The sequence below is a fragment of the Cyprinus carpio genome, chromosome B4 (assembly GCF_018340385.1).
Source record: "Cyprinus carpio isolate SPL01 chromosome B4, ASM1834038v1, whole genome shotgun sequence".
Classification (NCBI taxonomy): domain Eukaryota; kingdom Metazoa; phylum Chordata; class Actinopteri; order Cypriniformes; family Cyprinidae; genus Cyprinus; species Cyprinus carpio.
Genome location: NC_056600.1, coordinates 3,282,628 through 3,304,389, shown reverse-complemented (window position 1 = coordinate 3,304,389; position 21,762 = coordinate 3,282,628). Strand labels below are relative to the sequence as shown.

The 21,762-nt window shown below is 34.9% G+C and overlaps 1 protein-coding gene across 4 annotated transcripts in view; it reads left to right on the top strand.

The window, feature by feature from the left end:
- LOC109076936 (zinc finger protein AEBP2) overlaps nucleotides 1-19,804 on the top strand; it is a 33,650-nt gene extending 13,846 nt beyond the window's left edge. Inside the window, exons 7-9 of one of the 4 annotated variants that reach the window (XM_042721633.1) lie at nucleotides 1,277-1,390; nucleotides 18,896-18,996; nucleotides 19,515-19,804. In XM_042721633.1, the coding sequence (XP_042577567.1) occupies nucleotides 1,277-1,390; nucleotides 18,896-18,935 (154 nt within the window). In that variant the 3' untranslated portion in view covers nucleotides 18,936-18,996; nucleotides 19,515-19,804. The other 3 variants (XM_042721634.1, XM_042721631.1, XM_042721632.1) reach the window with 3 other exon arrangements.
- The last annotated feature ends 1,958 nt before the right edge of the window (nucleotides 19,805-21,762 follow it).

Genomic DNA, 21,762 nt, shown 5'->3' with positions numbered 1-21,762 from the left:
GATTTTGTTAATCATGGTTAATATTATGTATCCAGATTTAATTACACCGGAAATTAACAGTCTAGCATGTTGCATTCTGGGACATCCTATGCAATGTGTCCTGGTTGTACACTGCACGTTTTGACATGTGTAGTATGTTGAGTGCATTGCATTATACTATAGGATATAGTATCCTGTGCAGTATTTTCTGGTTGTTTAGGATTCAATATCCCACAATATATATTGCTCAATATACTACAAAATCTGGGAACTCGTATTTGACATAGTATATGTTGCACATGTGTTATATACTGCACTTTTTGATGTAGTATGTTGAGCACATTGGATTATAGTGTATATAGTATCCTATGCATGATAGATCATGCTGTTATGTAGAATGCTGTATCACACAATGCAATGTGTTTGGCCTACTACAAAATGTGGTATGTAGTGAGCGCTGGTTGAATGCGGCACATTTTCACACTTGTAGTATGTTGAATGAATTGCTAGATCCCTCAATGCTCAATATACTACACAATGTTGTTTGAATACTGCTCATTATTATGTTTAATTCATTGTATTATACTGTATAGGCTATAATATCCAATGCAATGTGCTCTGGCTGTGTAGGATCTGTTAAGCCTACTACAAAATCATATTTTGTATACTATGTTGTGTGCACTAGTTGTGTATTGCACATTTTGTTAAATGTTGTATATTAAGTACTTTGGATTCCACTAAAGGATGTAGTATCCTACGTAGTGTGCTCTGTTACTGTAGGATATTAGATCCCCAAAATGATGTGCCTAGCATACTACAAAATACAAGACATTGTTTATATAGTATGTTGTATACTGCTCATTTTGAAACATTTAGTATGTTGAGTGCATAGCATTATAAAGGAGGATATAGTATCCTATGCAGTATCCTTTGGTTGTGTAGGATACTAGATCATGCAATGCAGTGTGCTCAGCATACTACAAAATATGAGACGTCATACATAGTATACTATGTCACATACTGCTCATTTTGACATGTAGTATGTTAAGTGCTTTGCATTATAGGATGTAGTATCCTATGCAGTGTGCTCTGGATGTGTACTATGCTATATCCCACAATGCAGTGTGCTTGGTATTTACTACAAAATCTGGGACGTTGTGTATAGTATATGCACATTTTGACATACAGAACATTTGTATTCTATGTACAAAATGCATACTGCATGCTACTTAATTACTGAATGCGTTCTGTCAAAAAATGGCCTATATTAAATTCCTTTCCTTTCTGATGTGCACAGACTTCCAGACGCCTGGGTCAGTGAGAGCGACCGTCCCCAGCTGAAGACCAAAGTGGTCCACCTCTCCCAGCTTCCTCAGGACACGGCGGTTCTGTTGGACCCCAACATCAACAGGTGATCTACATTAGCAGCTCACTCAAACTTTACCCGAAACGTTAAGAGCGAAGGAGCCGTCAACTTCTTCCACGCGTTCGGGCCACGGGAGCAACTGAAGACGCTTTCTGAATTTCTCCAGCAGATGGCGCAGACGTCACTGCATCCAGAACCCAAACATACGCTCCCAAACTCACGTGGGTGGGAGATCAATAACCTTCGATCCAAGAGAAGACGTGAATTAAAGCTGACGATACAATCGGCCCGGGTCACATGCTCTAAACTCACCTTTGACCCTCTCCCACAGACGTACATGGCGATTCCAGGATTGTTTCCCTCGTTAGAGCTGCTGTTAATTGATTGTAATACATCATTTGTTTTGTTTATTAGCCTGCAGTAGGAGTTTATTTACCCAGACTCTCGCACTGGCGTGGAATGTGATGCATTCTGAGCATGTGGTCAAGGCGAAGGCTTTGTGGGCGGAAGCGCTTGTATTCATGCATGTTAATGACAGCATGGATGTCTTCAGCTCCCCACGCGGCGCTAAATAACAGGACAGATGCTGGTCATCTTCAGGGCTCTGGCGTGCTCTGATGAGCATCTTTATGCATCGTTTTGCCGTACAGAAATGCAATTGGAAATGACGTGGTTGTGCGTTTATGTGTGTGTGCATGGTACTAAAGCAGGTTCTGCTTGTTTTCAGGATGTTTTTCTAGAAGACTGGGTGGGGAGGGCGGCTTCTGTCAGCGCCTGCTGACGTACCCAAACCGAAGTGGACGCACGGATCTTTTGAGACGGGACTTATTTCCCTTTGCTTTTTTCCCCTCCACTTTCTCCTTTTTTTTTCTTTTTAATGCTCCGAGCCTGCCAAAGCATGCAGTGAATTTTTAATGTGTGTTTTTATCCCTTGAAGAGGAAAAAAGGCACAAAATTGTGAACTGAGTCGGTGCTGGATTTTAACTGTCTGGGAGGATGTGTTGTACACCACGGTTTTGATTTTCCTTCCCTGCGTCCTCAGCTCTGCTGATTATCTTATGCTTTTTTTCATCGAGAAAGTTCCCATGTAAATATTCCAGGAGAATTGTAATATATTTTTGTACTGTGGAAATTTTACTGTACTGTAGATAGATGTAATAAGCCACAAGCTGACAGAAAACATAATTGTACAGAATGTGATAGTTAATAGGTTTGGATGATGTGAATGCTTCCATAGACATTTTTGCGTGTTTTTCCTTCCCTTAGTTTTTTATTTTTAACTGAGATTTTTTTTTTCCTGAACACGCTCACAGACTCTTATAACTGCTGCTCCAGCTACTGATGATGATGATGATGATGATGATGGGATGTTATCATCCTCCGTCTGCGCCATTTGTGCGTTCTGCTCAAGCCAAGGAGTAATGGTGCTAAAGCTAACACTAGCGTTTAGGCTAATGCACATAGGAGAACTATAGGATCAATAATGATGGTGCTTCTTAGATCATGTACTTAATAATAATCCCTTGTTTCCCGTACTTACAGATCATACTTCTGTCTTTGTAGTAAAGTTGAAATTATATAAAAATGTTTTTTTGTTTTTTTTTTTTTTTTTTTTTTTTTTTTTTTGGGTTGCTTGTTTGTTTGAGTCTTCAGGTTTGCAGCTAACGCAGATTCTTGCTCCTATAAACCTTGTGTTTCTCACACAGGGCTGTTGTTTATTAGCAGTGAGGAGGCCAGGGGCATCTGGGAGTCATTTTATTGGGGTAGATTTGCAAGCGTTGACACGGAGGCCGTCTGCCAGGACCTTTAGCTCAGCGTCAGAGCCGCACACATGCCCTCTCAATATGACTTGCTGGTTTAGTCGACACCTGACTGTGGGTTTTTGACTTTATTCTCTCATTCTCACCTATTGTTGCACTCGCTTTGGGTTTTCAGTCATTATAAATTAGCTCACATCTTCATTCAGGGTTTCTGCAGGTCTTAAAAGTTGTCCTCCCACATATTAAGGCCTTAAAATGTTTTTTTTTTTTAAGGTCTTGGATATTTTTGTTTTCCAATATGAATATCTAAACATCCCTGAGTCACGATAAATTTAACTGAGATGCAAAATGACATTAGAAGTCTTATTTTTGGAGAAAAAGCACAAAATGATCAGGTTTGCTCAAAACAACAACAAATATCTGCCAAAAATAGTTCATTGACCAATATTTGTTTTTGTTCTAATCATAAATTGAAAATGAATTCGAAGGTAATGTAGATCTTTTGAAAGTTGTATTTTAAAATCTTGAAATATTGCTAATACAACTTATTGTGACGTTTGGATCAAAGACTAGATGTCCCATTTTGGTGTGCACATCAAATATACATATTTATGTGTACATTTTTTATATACATATAAAGCATATTAAATGCACAAAGTGTCTACTTTAATGCTTCCTAACTTTTTTTGTGAAAATAAAATAAAGTTGAAATAATGTTACATTGTCATACATATTTATTTATTCAGCCTAAAAGATTAATTTATATATTTTTATTTTATTTATAAATGAAACAACACTTATTCTGACCTGTACTTATTAAAACATATAAAAGAAAAGTCATACTATTTTAAATGATTAAAAACAGGCAGATGGGTAAATCCTAGAGGTTTGAAAGATTGTGGTAAAAGACTTAAAATGACAATTAATTTTGGGGGGCTGAAATAGTATTGTAATGTCATCTAATGATTATTTTTATAAATATGCCTGAGATTTTTTGGTATATAAACTCTCCTTACACTAAATGACATTTAAGTGTGTGTCTTCTGTCAATCATGTCAAAAATGTATGATAGTCATTATTTTTCTTCTTGGATAAAAATACAATTAAACAGGACACATTCTATTGTATGAAAAAAAAAAAAAAGCTGTTTTAGACTTTTGTTGTTTGATGCTTGAAAACCCCTTTTCATCTATGACCCATTTACATTTAGAGAACATATTGACATACTGTGTTCCCTTCATTGTCTTAAGATCTTTAAGAATTAAATTTACTTTCATCAAACCTGCAGAAACCTTGTTATTAGTGTGGAGTTTATTATAAGAGCTACAGTGTTTTGTTTTTTGGTGAAGAGCGTTGGTTTGGTTCTTGATTTTTTTTTTGTTGTTGTTGTGGTGTTGTTGTTGTAGTCCGCTTTCTCCTTCAATATAATCAAACGTGTAGTTTGTATTTGGGTCTGTGTTTGACTTTCCAAATGAGCTTTTATAGTCTAACGTACCACTGAGTAACAAGCGCGTCTTAATTGCGAGTAATACACAACAGCTGCGGTCTGTCAGAGCGTGTACAATGGGACTGTTTGTCCTAAAGAAACTATATAATCAGAGCTGCACATGACTCCTGTGCTTTAGTTTATTTATTTATTCTTCAGGAGAAAATACAGCCTCCCCTATATCTGCGAAACCACCAAGAGAATAAAGGTGAGATATTAAATAAATTAAAAAAGTGCTAAAGGGGAAGTCTTTGTAATGTCTGCACCACTAGTGGTGTAAGTGAATTTCAACAACAAAGTTTCTAGGGTTTTGCTGTATTAGGCATGTTTCATAAATTACTTCATGCAATAAATAGTGTTGGCCATCTTCTCTTGCAGAATGCTTTTTTATTTTTTTTTTTAAAGATAGATATTTTAAAGTTTTAAGCTGCTATTTTGGTGTCACAGTTTGGTAAAAGGTTGGGGGAAAAGTCTAATTTTAAAATATTGTAGTTTGTGAACATATTTTGAATTTGTATATTTTTCCCGCTGCATATTTCAGAATGTAGCACAACAAATCTATACTGTATCAACGTTAACAAACACATGCCATACAGCATGACTTTGATTGTTTTTTTTTTTTTTTTTTCCTTTGTTTTCTTTCATTTCTGCTCGATGTGCAACAACAGCTCCAATCCATAGCCTGCATTCATTCCTCTGTAAAGTGGGCTGTAAATAGGTAAGGTGTTCGCCAGTGTTTTTAAGTTTAATGTGCACACATCACAATCCAGTTAACGGCACTAAAAAGAACGTCTGTAGGAACTCAGATTTCCTGACGGCAGGTTTTATTCGCTGATGACTCAGTATGTGATGCTGAATATAAAAGGTGCTTCTATACAGAAGTTTTAGGCTTATTTTTTTACCGTTAGTTTGTTTTGATTGGACGGTTATAGCATTTACAGTTGCTTTGAAATTCTAAATGTTACTTTGATTTTTATAAGATTCAAAGAATACTTGCATTACAGTACATGGCTTAACTGGTGAAGAAAATCATATGCATTCATATTTGTGCTGTTCCGTCAGATTGCACAAATATATGCCCATATAGATGTTTTTATTTTGGTATGGCTATATTCAGCTCCTGAAGCGTCTTGACTGCTTTGTTTTCACGCTGTTATGCCATTAGCGCTAATGCTTTCTCTCCAGGGCCTTTGAAGAGAAGGTAAGCAAGTGACCTAAATCTGTTTGTAGCACAAGCGAGAGCATATTTCACTCCAGCTCTGATTCTGCCGTGCTGTTAAGGGTCCATTTACATCCATTCCCTCACACGCTTTCTCCCCTGACAAACCTCCCGCGTGTTTCTCACGGTTGACGCGCTCGTGTGGGTCTTATTGAAGCCTTTGGGAGGGATGAAAAGGGAAATATATCTAATAACTAATGGAGACAAGAGTGCACTTTTCTCGTAGTAACAGGCGCTCTCTCACTCAGATTCCGGCTCTGTTTCAAAACTTCTCTAGTTTATGTCCTATATAGGAGCTACCTTCTAAGGCAGCATGCAAAATGAAAAAAACCTAACGAGGGACTGATGTGGATGAATATGTGAGAATAGATTGGATGTGACTGAGTGTGAGTGGTATTTGTGTGCTATTTATGTGCTATTTATAAAGTTGTGTTTTATGATTTAATATTTAACTGCTGTTTTATAATAGTTCTTTTGAGATTTTATATATATAATATTTGTCCTTTTATTATCTCAACTTATTTTAAGTTATTTTTAAATTATTTTTATTGTAGCTTAATTTCAGTGTGCATAAATTATTTTGTAGTTAATAATACTGTTTCTATTGTGAAGCCAACATTTAGCTTTTCATTTTTAGTAATTGTAGTAGGCCTACTTCCATTTTTTTTTCCAAAATTTCTGTTACTTTCATTTCTACTAGTTCTTCATCTAATATTTGTTAATTATTTACATTTTTAGTTAATAACACTGCTCCTTTTGTTAAATAAAATTTAAACTTTATTTTTGTTTCAATAATTTTAGTACTTAAACTTTTGAGTTAGTTGCCAAGGCAACATTTTTAAATTATTAAAGTTTTTCATCTAATGTTTTTTATGTATATTTTACATATTATTTTAGTTTACGTAATTTTAGCTTTATTTTATATTTAATTTCATTTAAGTTTATATTGAGCATTTATATCAGTTTTAATTTTAGTACTTAAGATTTTTTGCATTTAGTTGCTGAGGCAACATTTCAATAACTATTTTAATCTAACATATGTGTGTGTTTTTCCCCATGTGTTTAAGTTTTAGTTAATAATAACTGATCTTTATGTGGGGTGCATTGGAGATTTTGCCATAAGCATGTTACAAAGCAATGCATTAAGCACAAAAATTTGTCTTTTTTTTTTTATTTGATACTCTTCAGTAGTGCAACTATGATTCCTTAAAATGCTGTCTTGGTAGCCGACTCGATAGGTTTTGGATCAGAGCTCTTGGTCTCAAAGCATTACTCAAATCCTCGTTCCCTCAGCATCAGTCATGCTTTACAGTGATCTGACCTCTCTGTCTCCATCTCCTTTTGTTTTTGTTGGGTTTCCCCACCGTATCATCATATTGGAGTCAGTTTAAAGGCTTTGATTTTGTTTGATTTAAATGAAACCAGTAGGTTATTGGACTCCTTAATCGTCCGGAATCAGGATGTAACTTTATTTTGACTTTCCTTTCCTGCTCTGACAGATTAATACATCAGCGTTCAAGAGTGCCTCCGTTTTCAACAACGTCACGTACAGCCAGACTTGAGGAGTAACAGAATACTTGGACCTGTGTTACATAATCAGGATAGGAAAAGGTATCAATGTTTCATTAGTTACTTAAATGTAATCATCATGCCAAATTTAGTAGAAAAGGAGGTTGTAAGCAGGTTTCCATTTTCATAACGATTAAAGAAGAAATACAGCAGTACGATCCTGACAGACAAAATGAGCCACCATTTAGAGTACTACATTGATTGCTACACTACGACTGAATGACTTTACCATCTGACCTTGTGTATTTCTATTTTGTTACAGTAAATTGCCTTTTTGCATACTTCTGCACCATTCTATAATTTGTATTGCACAGTAAGTAATGCGAGTAGTGTTTTAACACAAAAGATGCAGTGAAACATGAATTTTGGATATATATATATTATATATATATATATATATATCTATATATATATATAGCTATATATATATATATATATATTATATATGATTTCAGCTTTTCTTACATAGCAGAAGAAAAGCCCAATGTGCTAAAACTAATTGTAGCTGTGTTAAACAACTGTTTAAATTTTATAAAAGCAATTGCATTAATTGCTCTGTTAAAGCTGGCACTGTGAAACAGTTTAAATCATCATTTGTACACTCATTATAGGGTTTTAGTGCATGTGATGTTGTGTTGTCTTGGCAACAAAGTTGTAAAATTGGATAACTGCACACAGTTTACTACTGAAATATAAATATTTTAACATCCCCATTTACTCCATTTTGAAGTCTCACTGAAACCGATTTTTGGTAGGCAGAAACAAATGTTAATTGATGTATCGAACATAATCATTTTGATGTATTGTATTGATCATAATCTGGGGAACTGTTTCTTTTTCTTCACCATTTGAAAAGTGAATATTTGAACTGATGATGACGCTATAGTGTTGGTTCTAGACACCTCAAACTTGAAGGTGTTAGATCTAGAGATTACTGGTCAGATTACCATTCAGAATATCACTAGATGTGTACCAAATTTCATAATTTTCCTGCTTGCGGTTCATAGGGTTGCCACTGACTTCCAATAAGAAGGTAAAAACCAACAGATTCAACAAGGCCTATAGTGTTTTTGTTGGTAGTTTATAGAGTTGGTTCTAAAGACCTCAAAATTTGGCCAAATTACTATTTAGGAACAGCACTTGTGGTTCAAAGAGTTGCCACTGATTCCCATTAAAGAAGAAAGAAAGAAAGAAAAACAATAGATACTCTAGGGGCTATGGCATCTTCGGTGCTTGGCTCCTAATAAATTGAGTTAGTCAGCATTATGCACAAATCACTTGTCTTGAGTTTACAGTTTAGCTTCTATTGCAAGTGTCTCACTGTAACCCAGATTTTTCGTAGGGAGAAACAAATTGTTGCTTTTCCTAAAGGATTCAAAAGATAAAACCATTTGAAAAATAAATTTTGGAACCAGCCGTGGTGCAATAGAGTTGGTTCTAGAGACCCCAAAGTTGGTCAGATTACTATTCAGACATACCACTAGAAGTGTACCAAATTTCATAATTTTGCTGCCTGCGGTTCATAGGATTGCCATTGACTTCCATAAAAAAAAAGCAACAGATATAACCTTCGGTGATTGACTCCTAATTAATTTCTGCACATTATAACGGCCGATTCATCGTATCTAGTTGATATCACTCGTCTCATATCTTGAATTGAGGCCGTTTGTTCATTCAGAAGTAGATGCAAGTATTTGGATGCTACTTTCATATTGTAACATTTGGATTAGATAACTAAATTCTTGTTAGTAAACAGTCATTTCTACTGGAATACATTTTTAAAATAACCGTCACATTTCTTCTTAGACTGGTTGACCATTACGTGGATGCTGCTATTTTTAGCATCTGACTAAGTTGGTGTCTTTGCCAGACGTACGGCACCAGACAGTATGTTTTATTGTGTGACAGTGTAAAAGCAGCCTGGGATCAGCTCGTGTTTTCCCTCCCTCTGTCCCTGAAAGCGTCACCGCTGCGATTTATGAACCTCTCTCCGCGAGTCAGATGGAGATACAGCCCTGCATCTTATCAACTGGATTGAATCTGATTATTCAACGCCGCAGCCAATTGTTGTTTTGGATGCATTTCTAATCTTTGTGCGCGAGTTGTTTGGCTTCCCGTCCGAAGCCAAGAACGTTGTGTAAAACGCTGAGTGATTTACGAAACTCGAGCAGGGCCTGTTTTGCTCCGTTTCTCCTGCAAACAAACACAAGCTTCGTCCGTCGGCCCTCAGATAAGGAAGTGATTCTCTGGTTCTTGGCGTCTTTGGCTTATGGAGAAGAATATTCCATTGGGAAAGACTGGATGTTGATAACAGCTGTTATAACTGATACACGAGGAGTGATCGTCGAGTGACAGTAAAGCAGGGCATTTGCGTCATTGTACGGCAGTTGTAGGTTGCAGAAACGCCCCATGGCTGCCTCATTTCTGGACCGGGTAAATTATAGCCGTCTTCCCCTAATTAGAACAAGAGAGGCTGACTCTCAGGAGGACCGCAGCGGCCGTGATGACATCACACTTTTCCCACAAACCCCAGAGGCAGCTCTGCGCTCAGACCGATGAGCTGTAAAGATTGAGTTGTAGATTCACATTCGCTGTTTATTTAGAGGACATGGCAAGCCACCAAAGATTGGGGAGATTTATTGCTGTTTTGTAATTAGTACGCCAAGTTCTTCCAGTCAGGGCCAATCAAGTGAAAGAAAAGCCATTGCAAACTAAACCAATAACACGCATTTGGAGGAAAGATATGTGGAGGAAACTTGTCACATATTAAGAGTTTTGGTAAATGGAGAGATGGTTGTTTAATATCTATGTTGTCTTTGAATATCTGTGCTATTCAAACCAGTACAGCTGCTATTTCTCCTACATAGATATATATATATAACTAATGGAGACAAGAGTCCATATGTTGTTGGTTTTTTTATTAATTTATTATATTATTGGTGATGGAGACAAGAGTCCATATGTTGTTGGTTTTTTTATTAATTTATTATATTTAATCTATTAATATATTATATTTTATGATCAATTTATTAATGATTAATATTAATAAATGTAAAATTAATGTAAAAACGTTGTTTAAAATTAATAATAAAAACGATAAATTTATAAATGTATGTTTTCATACACTGAAATATTTTTTTTTTTTTTTGTATTTTTCTTTTAAATTTTTCTTATTATATTATATTGTTATATTATGTTATGTGTCTTAAATATTTCTTAGTAATTTAAGTCATATTTTTCATTTTAAAATGTTCAATATACAGAATTTTCATTTGATTTATTAATGCAATAGTATCATTCATTTGCTATTATTATTATTATTATTTACCTTTTTTATTTTTTATGTATTTTTTAAAAGAAAAATATTTAGGATAACAGATTTGTTTTTTTACATGCAAACTATTCATGTTTCTTTAAGTCTTTGTGCCGCACTCTGTTCTAGTCGGAATGTTGGAGTTTCCAACCTGGAAAAGTGCTATAGATCAATAAAAAAAAAAAAAAAAAACATGTAAAAGGAGGTCATTTTGCTGTGAGCTGATGCAATATTTCATTAGTCATACAAGCATTGTTATAGCAGATTAACCCTTTTAGCTTTCTTGTTTTAGAGCGACTTTAATAGCAGTGATATATCTGAAGTTAACATGGAACTATAATACAGTTATTCGTTCAAATGCAAACTACTTTTTTTTTTCTTTTTTTTTTTTAAGGATTTAATTCTGGTTACAATGCAGATTTAATCGAGACATTTATCATGCCTTATGATTACAGTTAGAAAACTACCTTTTTAAGACCTTTAACCCATGCAGATCTGTGACGGATGATGCAGGAGCTTCACCATCCTCTGCAGCAGCTGTGTTGCAGTAGTTCTGTCAATTAATGTTTTCAATTTTTGCTTTTCTCACTGACATCATCAGTTCAAGAGCCCTCCAGCATGAAGCTCATTAGACAAAACTGATTTCCTGCTCTGCTCTTAATGGAGTGAGACTCACAGCACATCATACACCCATGAGAAATAGACTTCATTATTGTAATTATATTAGCATTTTATTAAAATAAATTGTTTTCATACACTGCAGTGAACAGTGTGATCCAAAATAGACCTAAATGATATTTTTAATATATATTTTTTTCTCATTTATATATTATATTATATTATATTTATATTATATTATATTATATTATATTATATTATATTATATTATATTATATTATATTATATTATATTATATTATATTATATTATATTATATTATATTATATTATGCACATTTCTTCAATGGGAAATTAAAATTTACTTGCATTTGGTTACTGACCTATAAACATTTCTTATATTTCTTAGTAATTAATTTAATCTTTTTTTATTGTTATAATTTTAAATGTTCAAAATCTTACTTTTTTATTGTCTCCCTATTAGAATGTTGGGCCCCATCATATATTAATTATAAAAATGATGCTTGTTTTGAACTGTCAGCTTTCAAAGGTTAAAAGTTTGAGCTGTTTAACTGCAGGATTCTCATGTGATCAGGCAATGAAGCTGAGAGCAATGAAATGCACGCTTGCAATAAGTAGCTTTACTCATAGCATCTTTCTTAGCTTGTATTTTCTTGTTCTATTAGATATACGGCTCATGCATTTTGTTCTTTTTGGTCAGACGCCAGGGTTTTGACTGACACTTCTCTCTAACTCTTTTCCTTGCGGTGCTCTAATTGCTGCTTCAACATCAGTCTGCAACACAAACCGCATCCAGCAGAGAGCGAGTGTTTTGCACGTCTGAAATCAGGTCAGAGGAAAGCCTCAGAAGATTCAGGCTTTGGTAGGCAGCGGAGATGCAATCAGATATCTGGTACAACGTTGCGCTCTGTGTGGTCCGACATCTCTGCTTTTCTCTCCGTCTTTCACCTTCTCAAGCTAATTTTTTTGTCGCTGAAGCGCTGTTATGAAATAAAGCCCATTGTGTAATACTTTGCACTTGGAGGTGACTACAGATTGATAGATTACCAGAGCTGGCTGAGAGTTGGCTCTTCTCACGTCATGTGTCTAAATGTTTCTCACATGGTCCCTCGGCGAGAGCAGAGTTTTCTCATGCATTAAAGCTAACCGACTGCTCCGAGCCCCAAACCTCTGTGAAACTGAGCCTCACTAATAATTAGACCCGCAATCACATCGATGGCTTGTGGGAAGGGTTCAGCGCTTGCCAGAGCAACAGAAATGTGGACGAGTGTTGTGATTGGCGTGCTTTAAGATGGACAATTTTGTCTGTACTGTCAGAATCACTCAAAAGACCCTAGTGATCTTATAAATGGGTCGTTCTGTTAAATCGGTGCTATTATTTACTGTAAAATGTATTGTTATTATTGGAAATGTAGACATTATTAAATATAATAAATGTATATTATATATGTAATTATTTATAATGTAATTATTTATAATGTAATTTGTAAGACAAAAGAAAAAAAATATCTAAAAATGAGTCTAAAAATCAATTTTATCTAAAAATTATTGATGATATTAATATTTATAAAATTATTTAATTAAATAAATACAAGTCAATGTAAAATAACCTTTTATTGTCAATATTTTAAATACTATATATATATTTATGTATTTTTATATATTATTATTGTGTGTTTTAGTGAGATAGAGAATTTTATTTTATTTATAAAATTATTTATAAAGTTAGACCTTATGGTATATTATTTTAATTTAATATAAAAACTCATAATAATATTAGTAGTATTTATAATATTTATAAATACTATAAATAATATATAAAATAATAATATTATATTAATATAATTAATTAATATAATAATATAATATTTTAAATAATTAATAATTATTATACAAACAATTTTAAATGCTCAATATATTTAATATATAAGGTTTTTTTAACATATGTATGCGAGTGACAAATAGCAGCACCCCGTAAATACCAGAAACATCATGTTAGCCAACAATGCCTTAACTGATCTTCGCTCATTCCAGAACAGCTAAGTCACGCTTTTCCAGAAAGTGTTTTCGTCCTAAAATATATGAAGATGTTGTATTTTCTACTCAGAGCTATTTACAGACTAATTATATCTCCCTTTTTCACAAAAAGGCCCCAAAACATTTTTCATCGGCACTGTCTCTAACACACTCTGCCATGTAACAGATTGCCGTATTGCATATATCTAGCTTGGCGTTTGGGGTCGAGGGTAGGGGTTTGCTCCACGCTAGCAGCTACTCATCCACAGCAAATGTTGTGTGCTAATGCGCTCCTGATAAACACTCACGCTCCGAACACTGCGTTTGGTAGATTAATTCAAGCTGCAGTGCCGCAGTGACTCATCCAGATTTCTGCTGCTGTTGTCTAACCTGAGTAAGCAGATTTTGCTAGCCCGCAAAACATGCCTGCTACACATCAAAAGCTAATGAACTGCTTGGAAAATCATTTTCTTTTCATTTCCACCTGGGTCTGGTTATACAAAACGGCACATGTGTTAATAAGTGTAGCATGAAGGTGTTTGTCTTTGATTCTCATTTCTTGAGATTGTAGTTTTGTTGGGTTTTCAAGACATCTTAAGCATTTTCTGCTGCATTCTTGTCATTTTTGGAGCGATCGTGTTCTTGAGATGAGCACACACTTGAATGTGTTAATTGAAGAATCATGGTGGAAACGAAATTGCTCAATTTTGGCATTTTATTCCGACCCAAATCACTTTAATGTGCGTTAAATTGTAAACAAGCTCCAGGAAGACTTAGCAATAGGCCCTTAATAGCGAGCACCTAGTGTAGCATACTATTAGTCTCCATACTAGTGGTCTGGTCTTGATTTTGGGCACGTTGTTTTGAGTCCGAGAGGAAGTGAGGTGCGAGAGCGAGGTGGACCCCATGTGGAAGCCATTTCTTCGTTCCTGTGGCCGCTTTCGAGAGCCTTGTGCTTTGGTTCTCACCCAGAACTGGAGCTTCAACCACCGTCTGAACTGAAATTTAAGATCTGGTTACTCTTATTCAGATTGTTGCTTTTGGGAATAGTGGTGTGGGATTCACTCCAGTGACGTGAATCATTTGAATCTGTTCACCATAAAGACGAACTCTGGTTTGGCTGGCTCTTCAGGTTGCTCTTATTTGGTTCATTGCATTTGAGGACAGCTTTTGATTCATTCCAGTGACTTTAATCTTTTTAATCTTTTACAAAGATTCATTCAGGTTGATTCACTGATTTGTCAGTGGCCTTTTCTGCAGGTTGCACTTATTCAGTCATCATTTTTGACATTTTTTGATTCAATTCAGTGACTTAAATAATGTTGAATCTGTTTACCCAAATGATTCATTTTAATTTGTTTCGTTGATTGATTCAATTCAGTGACTTAATTGTCATTTTAATTGTTTGATTTTTGATATTATTATTTTATTTTGTCAAGTGACTTGAATCCATTGAACCTATTCACCAAAAAGATTCATTCAGATTTGTTCACTGATTTGTCAATAGTCCTTTCTGTGATTGCATCGTTACACCCAAGTTGTGTGTGTGTGTGTGCGCGCGCTATAAGAGCGAGTCACTGAATCATTCATTCAATTGGTTCTTAAGATCTTATTAAGAGTCTTTTTATAATACATCATAAACATTCGCATGTCTGCAGATCCAGAGTGTTTAAACATCATACTGTAGGAGTTTACCCCACAAATAATGACACAGATCTGTCAGTTTTTGCTCTTCCGTCTGGTTAACTGCTCAGCTTGACTTCATCAAGCTGTAGAAAAATACAATAACAGTTTGAATGAATTTAATATGTCTCAATAGCATCCTCATGTCACTTTAATTGTCTGTGGTCATCAGTCAATTTTATACATTTGTAATTCTTCCGCCCTCTTTCTCTGCTTGTTGTGACCGATAGAGACACATGACAGTCATGCCCTCTCGTGTTCAGATTCTCCTTCATGAATCAGATGTCCCAGTTCATGCAGTTCGTTCGTCTCGTTCAGACCTCGGTGAACAAAATATGAGTCAGTGAGCAAGAATGATTTGTTCGCTAACATCTCTTGTTTCATTCTTACCTTTTGCCTTTTATTAGAGTCTGTGACGTCCTCCGATCTGCAGGCCGTGGGCTGGCGTGTGGAAGTGATCCGTGTAAACAAAGCCGGTGTAAAGAGGACTTTGGCGCACGCAGTCCATTAATCATCAGATAACCCCTGCAAGCTGTCCAACCATGTCTTTCACATCCAAAGATTCCTGTTCCTTTGGCTTTTCTTCATTTCGCCCCGATCCAAAACATCTAAAATTGCTTCACAGCTGCTCTTGGGATGGGAAGAAGAAACATTTTCAGACACCGTGTTTACATTGCTCTTCTCGCAAAGTGCCAGCGGGACAGACAGACGTGTAATGGAGCGTTCCACCGAATAGAAACGCCGGACAACAAGTCAAATAACCGAGTGTGAGAGAATCTTGGCCTCGTTCCTCTTTCTGTCAGTTTGTTTTCCATGTCTCTACGAAATGTTTTCAGGCCCTTCACAATTATGCTAACACAATCCAAACTCTCCTGGACTACTGTCAGATGTGAGACACTTAATTAAATTTTTGTTTTAGTAAGGACACATGCTAACGAAGTGCAAACCCAGGAGTGTTGACAAAGCATCTCACTTTTATCGCTGTTTGACAGTGTCTGTCAGGCTTTAATATCCAACCCTCTGCGTTTCTTCTCCTTGATGACTTTCTTGTTTTGCAGGAGCTGTCTATGTTGGTATTTGAGAGTGTAAGCAATGGTGCAGGGTTCACGTTTGGAGAGCATCTCTGGTTAAATACGACCCCAGCTTTGTTTTCCTATAAAAGGATTCATGCTTTTGTCTAATTCAAGATGACACGGCTTGTATTTGAGCACGAGCTAGAAGTCAGCTCTGGTCAACTTTTCATATTCATTTGCAAGGTATCGGCTAAATTGCTGTAAAGTGAAAGAGTTTGAGTAAGCGGCAGAACTCTTGGCTGCGGTGTAACCCAACAAAAACATCAAACAACAGTGTTAAGTTCTTCCAAAACCTGGTTCTGGAAACACATGGGGAATGTGGCTTAGCTCCATTTAGTCCAAACAAGAAACAGGTTTTTATAGGAATTGGGTTGAAACTCAAGGCGTTTTGAGCGTATTGCGAGCCTCGCATCGCCAGACGCAAAGCAGAGTGTTGGTCAGTTGAGAATATTGGATTGTGCATTCTTCAAGGGATTCATGTGTGGAAACAACGAGTCAATCAATTTCACCGAGGTTGGCTGCGGGTAAACCTCTCCTTCTTGGCATCCCACGCGTTTTAGAGTTATCGGAAAAGGTGGCTGCCTCTTACAGGTGTTTGCCAAGAGTGCCAGAGTTCAGTAATATTGCATTACCAAAACATAATGCATAGGAACAAACTCTTTCTAGAGCCTATTAATTGGTTTGTGGATGTAACATAATGAGTCTTTCTGTGTTTTTGGATGTATCATTCTGTGTGCATTAAAATCCTGTTATTTACTCACTATTAGTATTGCTTATTCTGATGCTTAATCATTTTTTTAACAACCCCTAAACCCAAGTAATACATTTGCCCAGCTCAAAAAAAAAAAAATGTTCCAAGAACGTTTTGCTAACGTTCCAATTAGGTTATGAAAATGGCCTCTCAACATTCAAAACATCCATGTTTTAAAAACTTAAATTTAAAGTTTAGGAAACATTCCATTTCATACTTTTGCAAACATTACAGAAACATTAGTTTGGAATGTTTCAAAACAACTAGTAACATTTAAAAAGAATCCAACTGAAACATTTAAGAAAAAAAAAACAATCCATGAATGATAATTTTTTATTTATTTAATTTTGTGCAAACGTTTTGAGAACATTATTAAAGACCAGGGGCTGGATTCATGAAAGATTCATAAGAAGAAATTTATTCTGAACTGCTATTTTCTTCTTATTTTGTAACTTAAGAATTCTTCTTAAGAATTTTCTTCTTTTTTTTTCTTCTTAAGATTGTTCTTAAAACTTGAAAAGAATCTTCTTAAAATTCATCATAACTCTAAAGTTAGGATAACGTCAGTATTGTTTTCAATTCCAAATGGAAAGAAAAATGTAATGAATTTGAGTTTTCAAATTAATTGTTATATTTAGGCATTACAACAACACTAGCTCCATATAATACACAGCCGGTCAATTAATAGGGATGTGCGCAAGTTTTCTGAAATGACACACCAATGGCTGATAATGTAAACAATGATCAGTCATGATTATGTCTGACACGACTTCTTACCGAGTTCAAAATTCATTAACTTCAATTAAAAAAAAAAAAAGTTAGATAAGTAGTTCATTTTTAATTTTAGCCTATAAATAGGAAATATTGTATTCAGCGCATATAAACTCGCCCATACACCTGACACGTTTACTGTAACGACACACACACACACACACACACATACAGGATGCGTTCAGTAGAGACGGAGTACAAATGAATGAAACATACCCAGTGCTGAGTGGTAACTCATTACATATAAACTGGATTATGTAATCAGATTCCAAAAATTAAGTACTTGCAATTAGATTGCATTTTAAATTACTTGTAATCAGACTAGAGCTACTTCTTTTTTTCATTACATGATTGTGTTATTCACACACTAGCAATACATTTTTCACAATTTATTTATTCTCCTTAATTCTTCTTTTTCATCTTCTAAATTTTCCCTCCTAAAATAGTCTACCACTTACATTCAGAAAGTCTTCCAGTTTTGTGGACATTCACTAGTCAGGTGATCATTTGACCACTGGATTTACAAAAATCATAAAAAGTAAAGGTAACTAACTGTAGTTTAGCAGTCACGTAGTTGTGATATCGAAGCAGAAATAAAACGGTTGTTAAGATCAGAACTCATCGTAGCTCTGAGGTCACTCGGGTCACATTTTGTTTTTGGAAGTTGTGGGAACAAGGCAAAAAAAATGAATTTAATGAATTTCAAGAATATTGAGGCTGCAATTTCAGCCCAGTGCTTGAAGAGCAATGCAACGTCTTGTCAGAACGGCTCCCCGAGCCCACTGCTGCGTTTCTGCTTGTCCGCAGCACGAGGCTTCTGAAGGCTCCTGCATTGATTTATTAATGCTGTAACCGTGGGGGCTCAGGAGACGATTGGCCGCGGTTATCAAGGCAGTTATTCCACCATTCTTTGGTCTGAGAAACATTATGGCTGCAATCCGAAGAATGTGTGAAGTAAGTGTTTGCATGCCGGAGGAATGCCGGTCAGGATTTTTCAGCGACCGCAGATTGATGATATTAATGTACTCGTCAGATAAATAAATTCAAATGCGCGTCATTTAAAATACAGTATCTCCTGGGCTTCCCTGCTTGTATTGAGCAGAACCCATTGAAAACCGTATGAGGAGCAGCTCGGAGAGGGAACTTTGACTCCAGAAGGTGTCGAGTTTTCCTGTTAATGGGAAACTCATGCAGCTGCAGCGACTGAAAGCTGTTCATTATGAAAGCTCTCAGTGTAGATTACTGAATAACGCGCCTCTCTTTTGCATGCAGGTCACACAGTCGGGTCATGTGGCTCCTAAACTGGTCCTGATTGGTCCAGCGGGTCATTTCCTGTCCAGCCTTGTTCGCTCTCACTCTGTGATTGAATTTAGGTTAGCTTTGAGCCTGCTTTCCGATGTCATTAACAGGGTGTGACTGACAGCTGTCGTCATGTGCAATGAGTGAAGTGATACATGTTTTAAGAATCTTCGTATTTCTTTCTCAATAGAAATACATAAAAAAAAAAAAAACTATTGTTAATATAGAAAATTCTCATTGTTGTAAAATGTCTGGATGATTTATTAACTTTTTGGGGGCATTTTTAAAATTAATTCTAAATGGGTATTTTAATTCAATTGTGTGTGTGTGTGTATGTGTATGTGTATATATATATATATATATATATATATATATATATATATATATATATATATATATATATACAGTATAAACATCTTAAACAGTCACAAACTGTAGCATAACTCGTTTTGTGCAAACAAATGGGATATATCACATGATGTGATGAATTAGCATAACAGAACAAGTGACTCATGCACATGTGATAGTACTAACCCAAGCCAGAGATGCTTTGTTCACCCTTTCCCATTGTTTTTGTCTCACTTCCACCCAGCAATCCCATCATCCACGAGGCCTTTCAGTGCGGCTCCCATTAAACCTCACAGGTTAATGACGGACGTGTTAATTCTGTTCCTAAAATCAGCTTTGAAAGAATGCCAAATCCATCTGCACTGTTGCCCTTTCACTCCCCAAAGACTTCCTGTGACCTCGTGACATCTTCACTGTTATTTGCGGTGGATTATAAAGCAAATATTTCTGCTCCTGGATGCTGACTGGTTAATAAAACATTACAGTTATGCTAAAATGTATTTAAATTACAATAAAATAACATAGGAAAAATTTTTTAAATGTCAATACCTCTTTACAATTTATTGTATTTTTTTTTTGCATTTATTCATTTGTGTCAGTGCCTTTTTGTACCTTTATATATTTTTATTTTTTATGTTTGTGCCTTAGTTTTCAATTTTTTTCTCATATACTTACAATTTTTTATTTATTTTTGTTTATTTTTACGAACCTCTATGTATTTTTAAATAGTTTTTTTTTTCATTTATTTATTTGTCTGATTATTTTGCTAATTATTTTCTCTCTCTCTCTCTCTCTCTCTCTCTCTCTCTCTCTATATATATATATATATATATATATATATATAATGATATTTTCTCATTTATTTATCTTGTCAGTGTTTTTTTGTAGCTTTTATATATTTTAAATTATTAAAATATTTTATTTTAAAATATTTTTTCATATATTTTGTCAGTGCCTTTTTTGTCAGTTTATATATTTAATTTTTTATTCATGTGTATATACATCTGTACAAAAGCCAATAAAATTAAAATTCAATTTTTAAATACAAAAAAATACTTAACATTTAAATTAACAATTAAACTTAAAAAAATATATATATTTTCTTTTCAACTGTTTATTTGTCTTTGCCTTTTTTTTACCTTTTATATATTTGTTTTATTTATTCATATTTGTCATTCATTATATTTGTAACATATTTATCTAGTTCCAGACAAAGATTGAGTAATTGTTTAAAGCTTTTAAAGTCGTTGGCGAGCGAGTGCTCTGCAGCTGTTGGTCATTTTCCCATGATGTTCTTGTGATGGGAGCACATGTGGCGAATCGGTGACGTGTGATCTAACAGTGGCCTGTTCTGATGTCATAACCCCAGATTGTGTTTGTCTGAGGGCTATGTGATGGACAACAGGCCAGAGCCCTCAGCTGCGAGCGAGCGTGTGTGTGAGGCGGTGTGACACGGATTGGGTACAAATATAGCCAAGCTCTTTTGATAATGAATAGATGTACGTGAGCGTTTTTGTCCCCTGAGAGCCGACGCTCCCCAGAGACGGGCCGCGCATTATGAAACGCATCATCCTCTTGTAGTTTGGCAGTCTGTTTGTGGAGGCCACATCAAAAACTCGGCCAAGTTCAGCGCTTCAGTCATGACACAGAATTCCTTTCGCTTGTTTTGATTTTTCCTTCTGCGCTTCAAAAATGCTGAGAGGAACCCAAGAAATATTGAGTGTGTTTCAAAAATGACTATAGGGATGTGAATGTCTTTATGTTGGTGTTTCTAGAATATAATTCAAAGGTTTGCTGTCTATATATATTTTTAAAGGAATTAATGGTTTTATTCCGCAAAGATCCAATAAATTAATAAAAAAAAAAAAAAGCATATTAGAATGATTTCATGTGACACGGAAGGCCGGAGTAATGATGCTGAAAATTCAGACTAGATAGCAGGAATAAATGACATTTTCCAACATATCAAAACAGAAAACAGGTATTTTAAATTGCAATAATATTTCTGAATTTTACTGTATTTTTGAACAAATAAATGCAGCCTTGGTGAGCAGAAGAGATGTAATCTTACTGACCACAAACCTTTTTTCTGGCAATTTGCTTTAGCAATTTTCTAGAAAATAAAAATATTCTATACAAATATTCTGTTTTATATATAATGTGTATGTGTGTATGCATATATGTGAAGTAAAACTGTGAACCGATGAGATTTCACAATAATTGTGACAGTAAATACAATCATTCTCTATGATCATGGTCTACTTAATGTTTAAATAAATGTTTAATGAATAAATAATAAACTTATAAAATATAATTAAAAAATAAAATAAAATATTTAAAAATTTAAATGTTACATTTAGTTTTAAAAATGTTAATTAGATATTGTGTATTAGAATATTATAATTTATTTTCTTCATTTAAAATGAATTTTATTATTTCTTTCTTTGGGTGTAGATAAGCAGCACAATGCAACAAAACTTGTAACTGGCAAA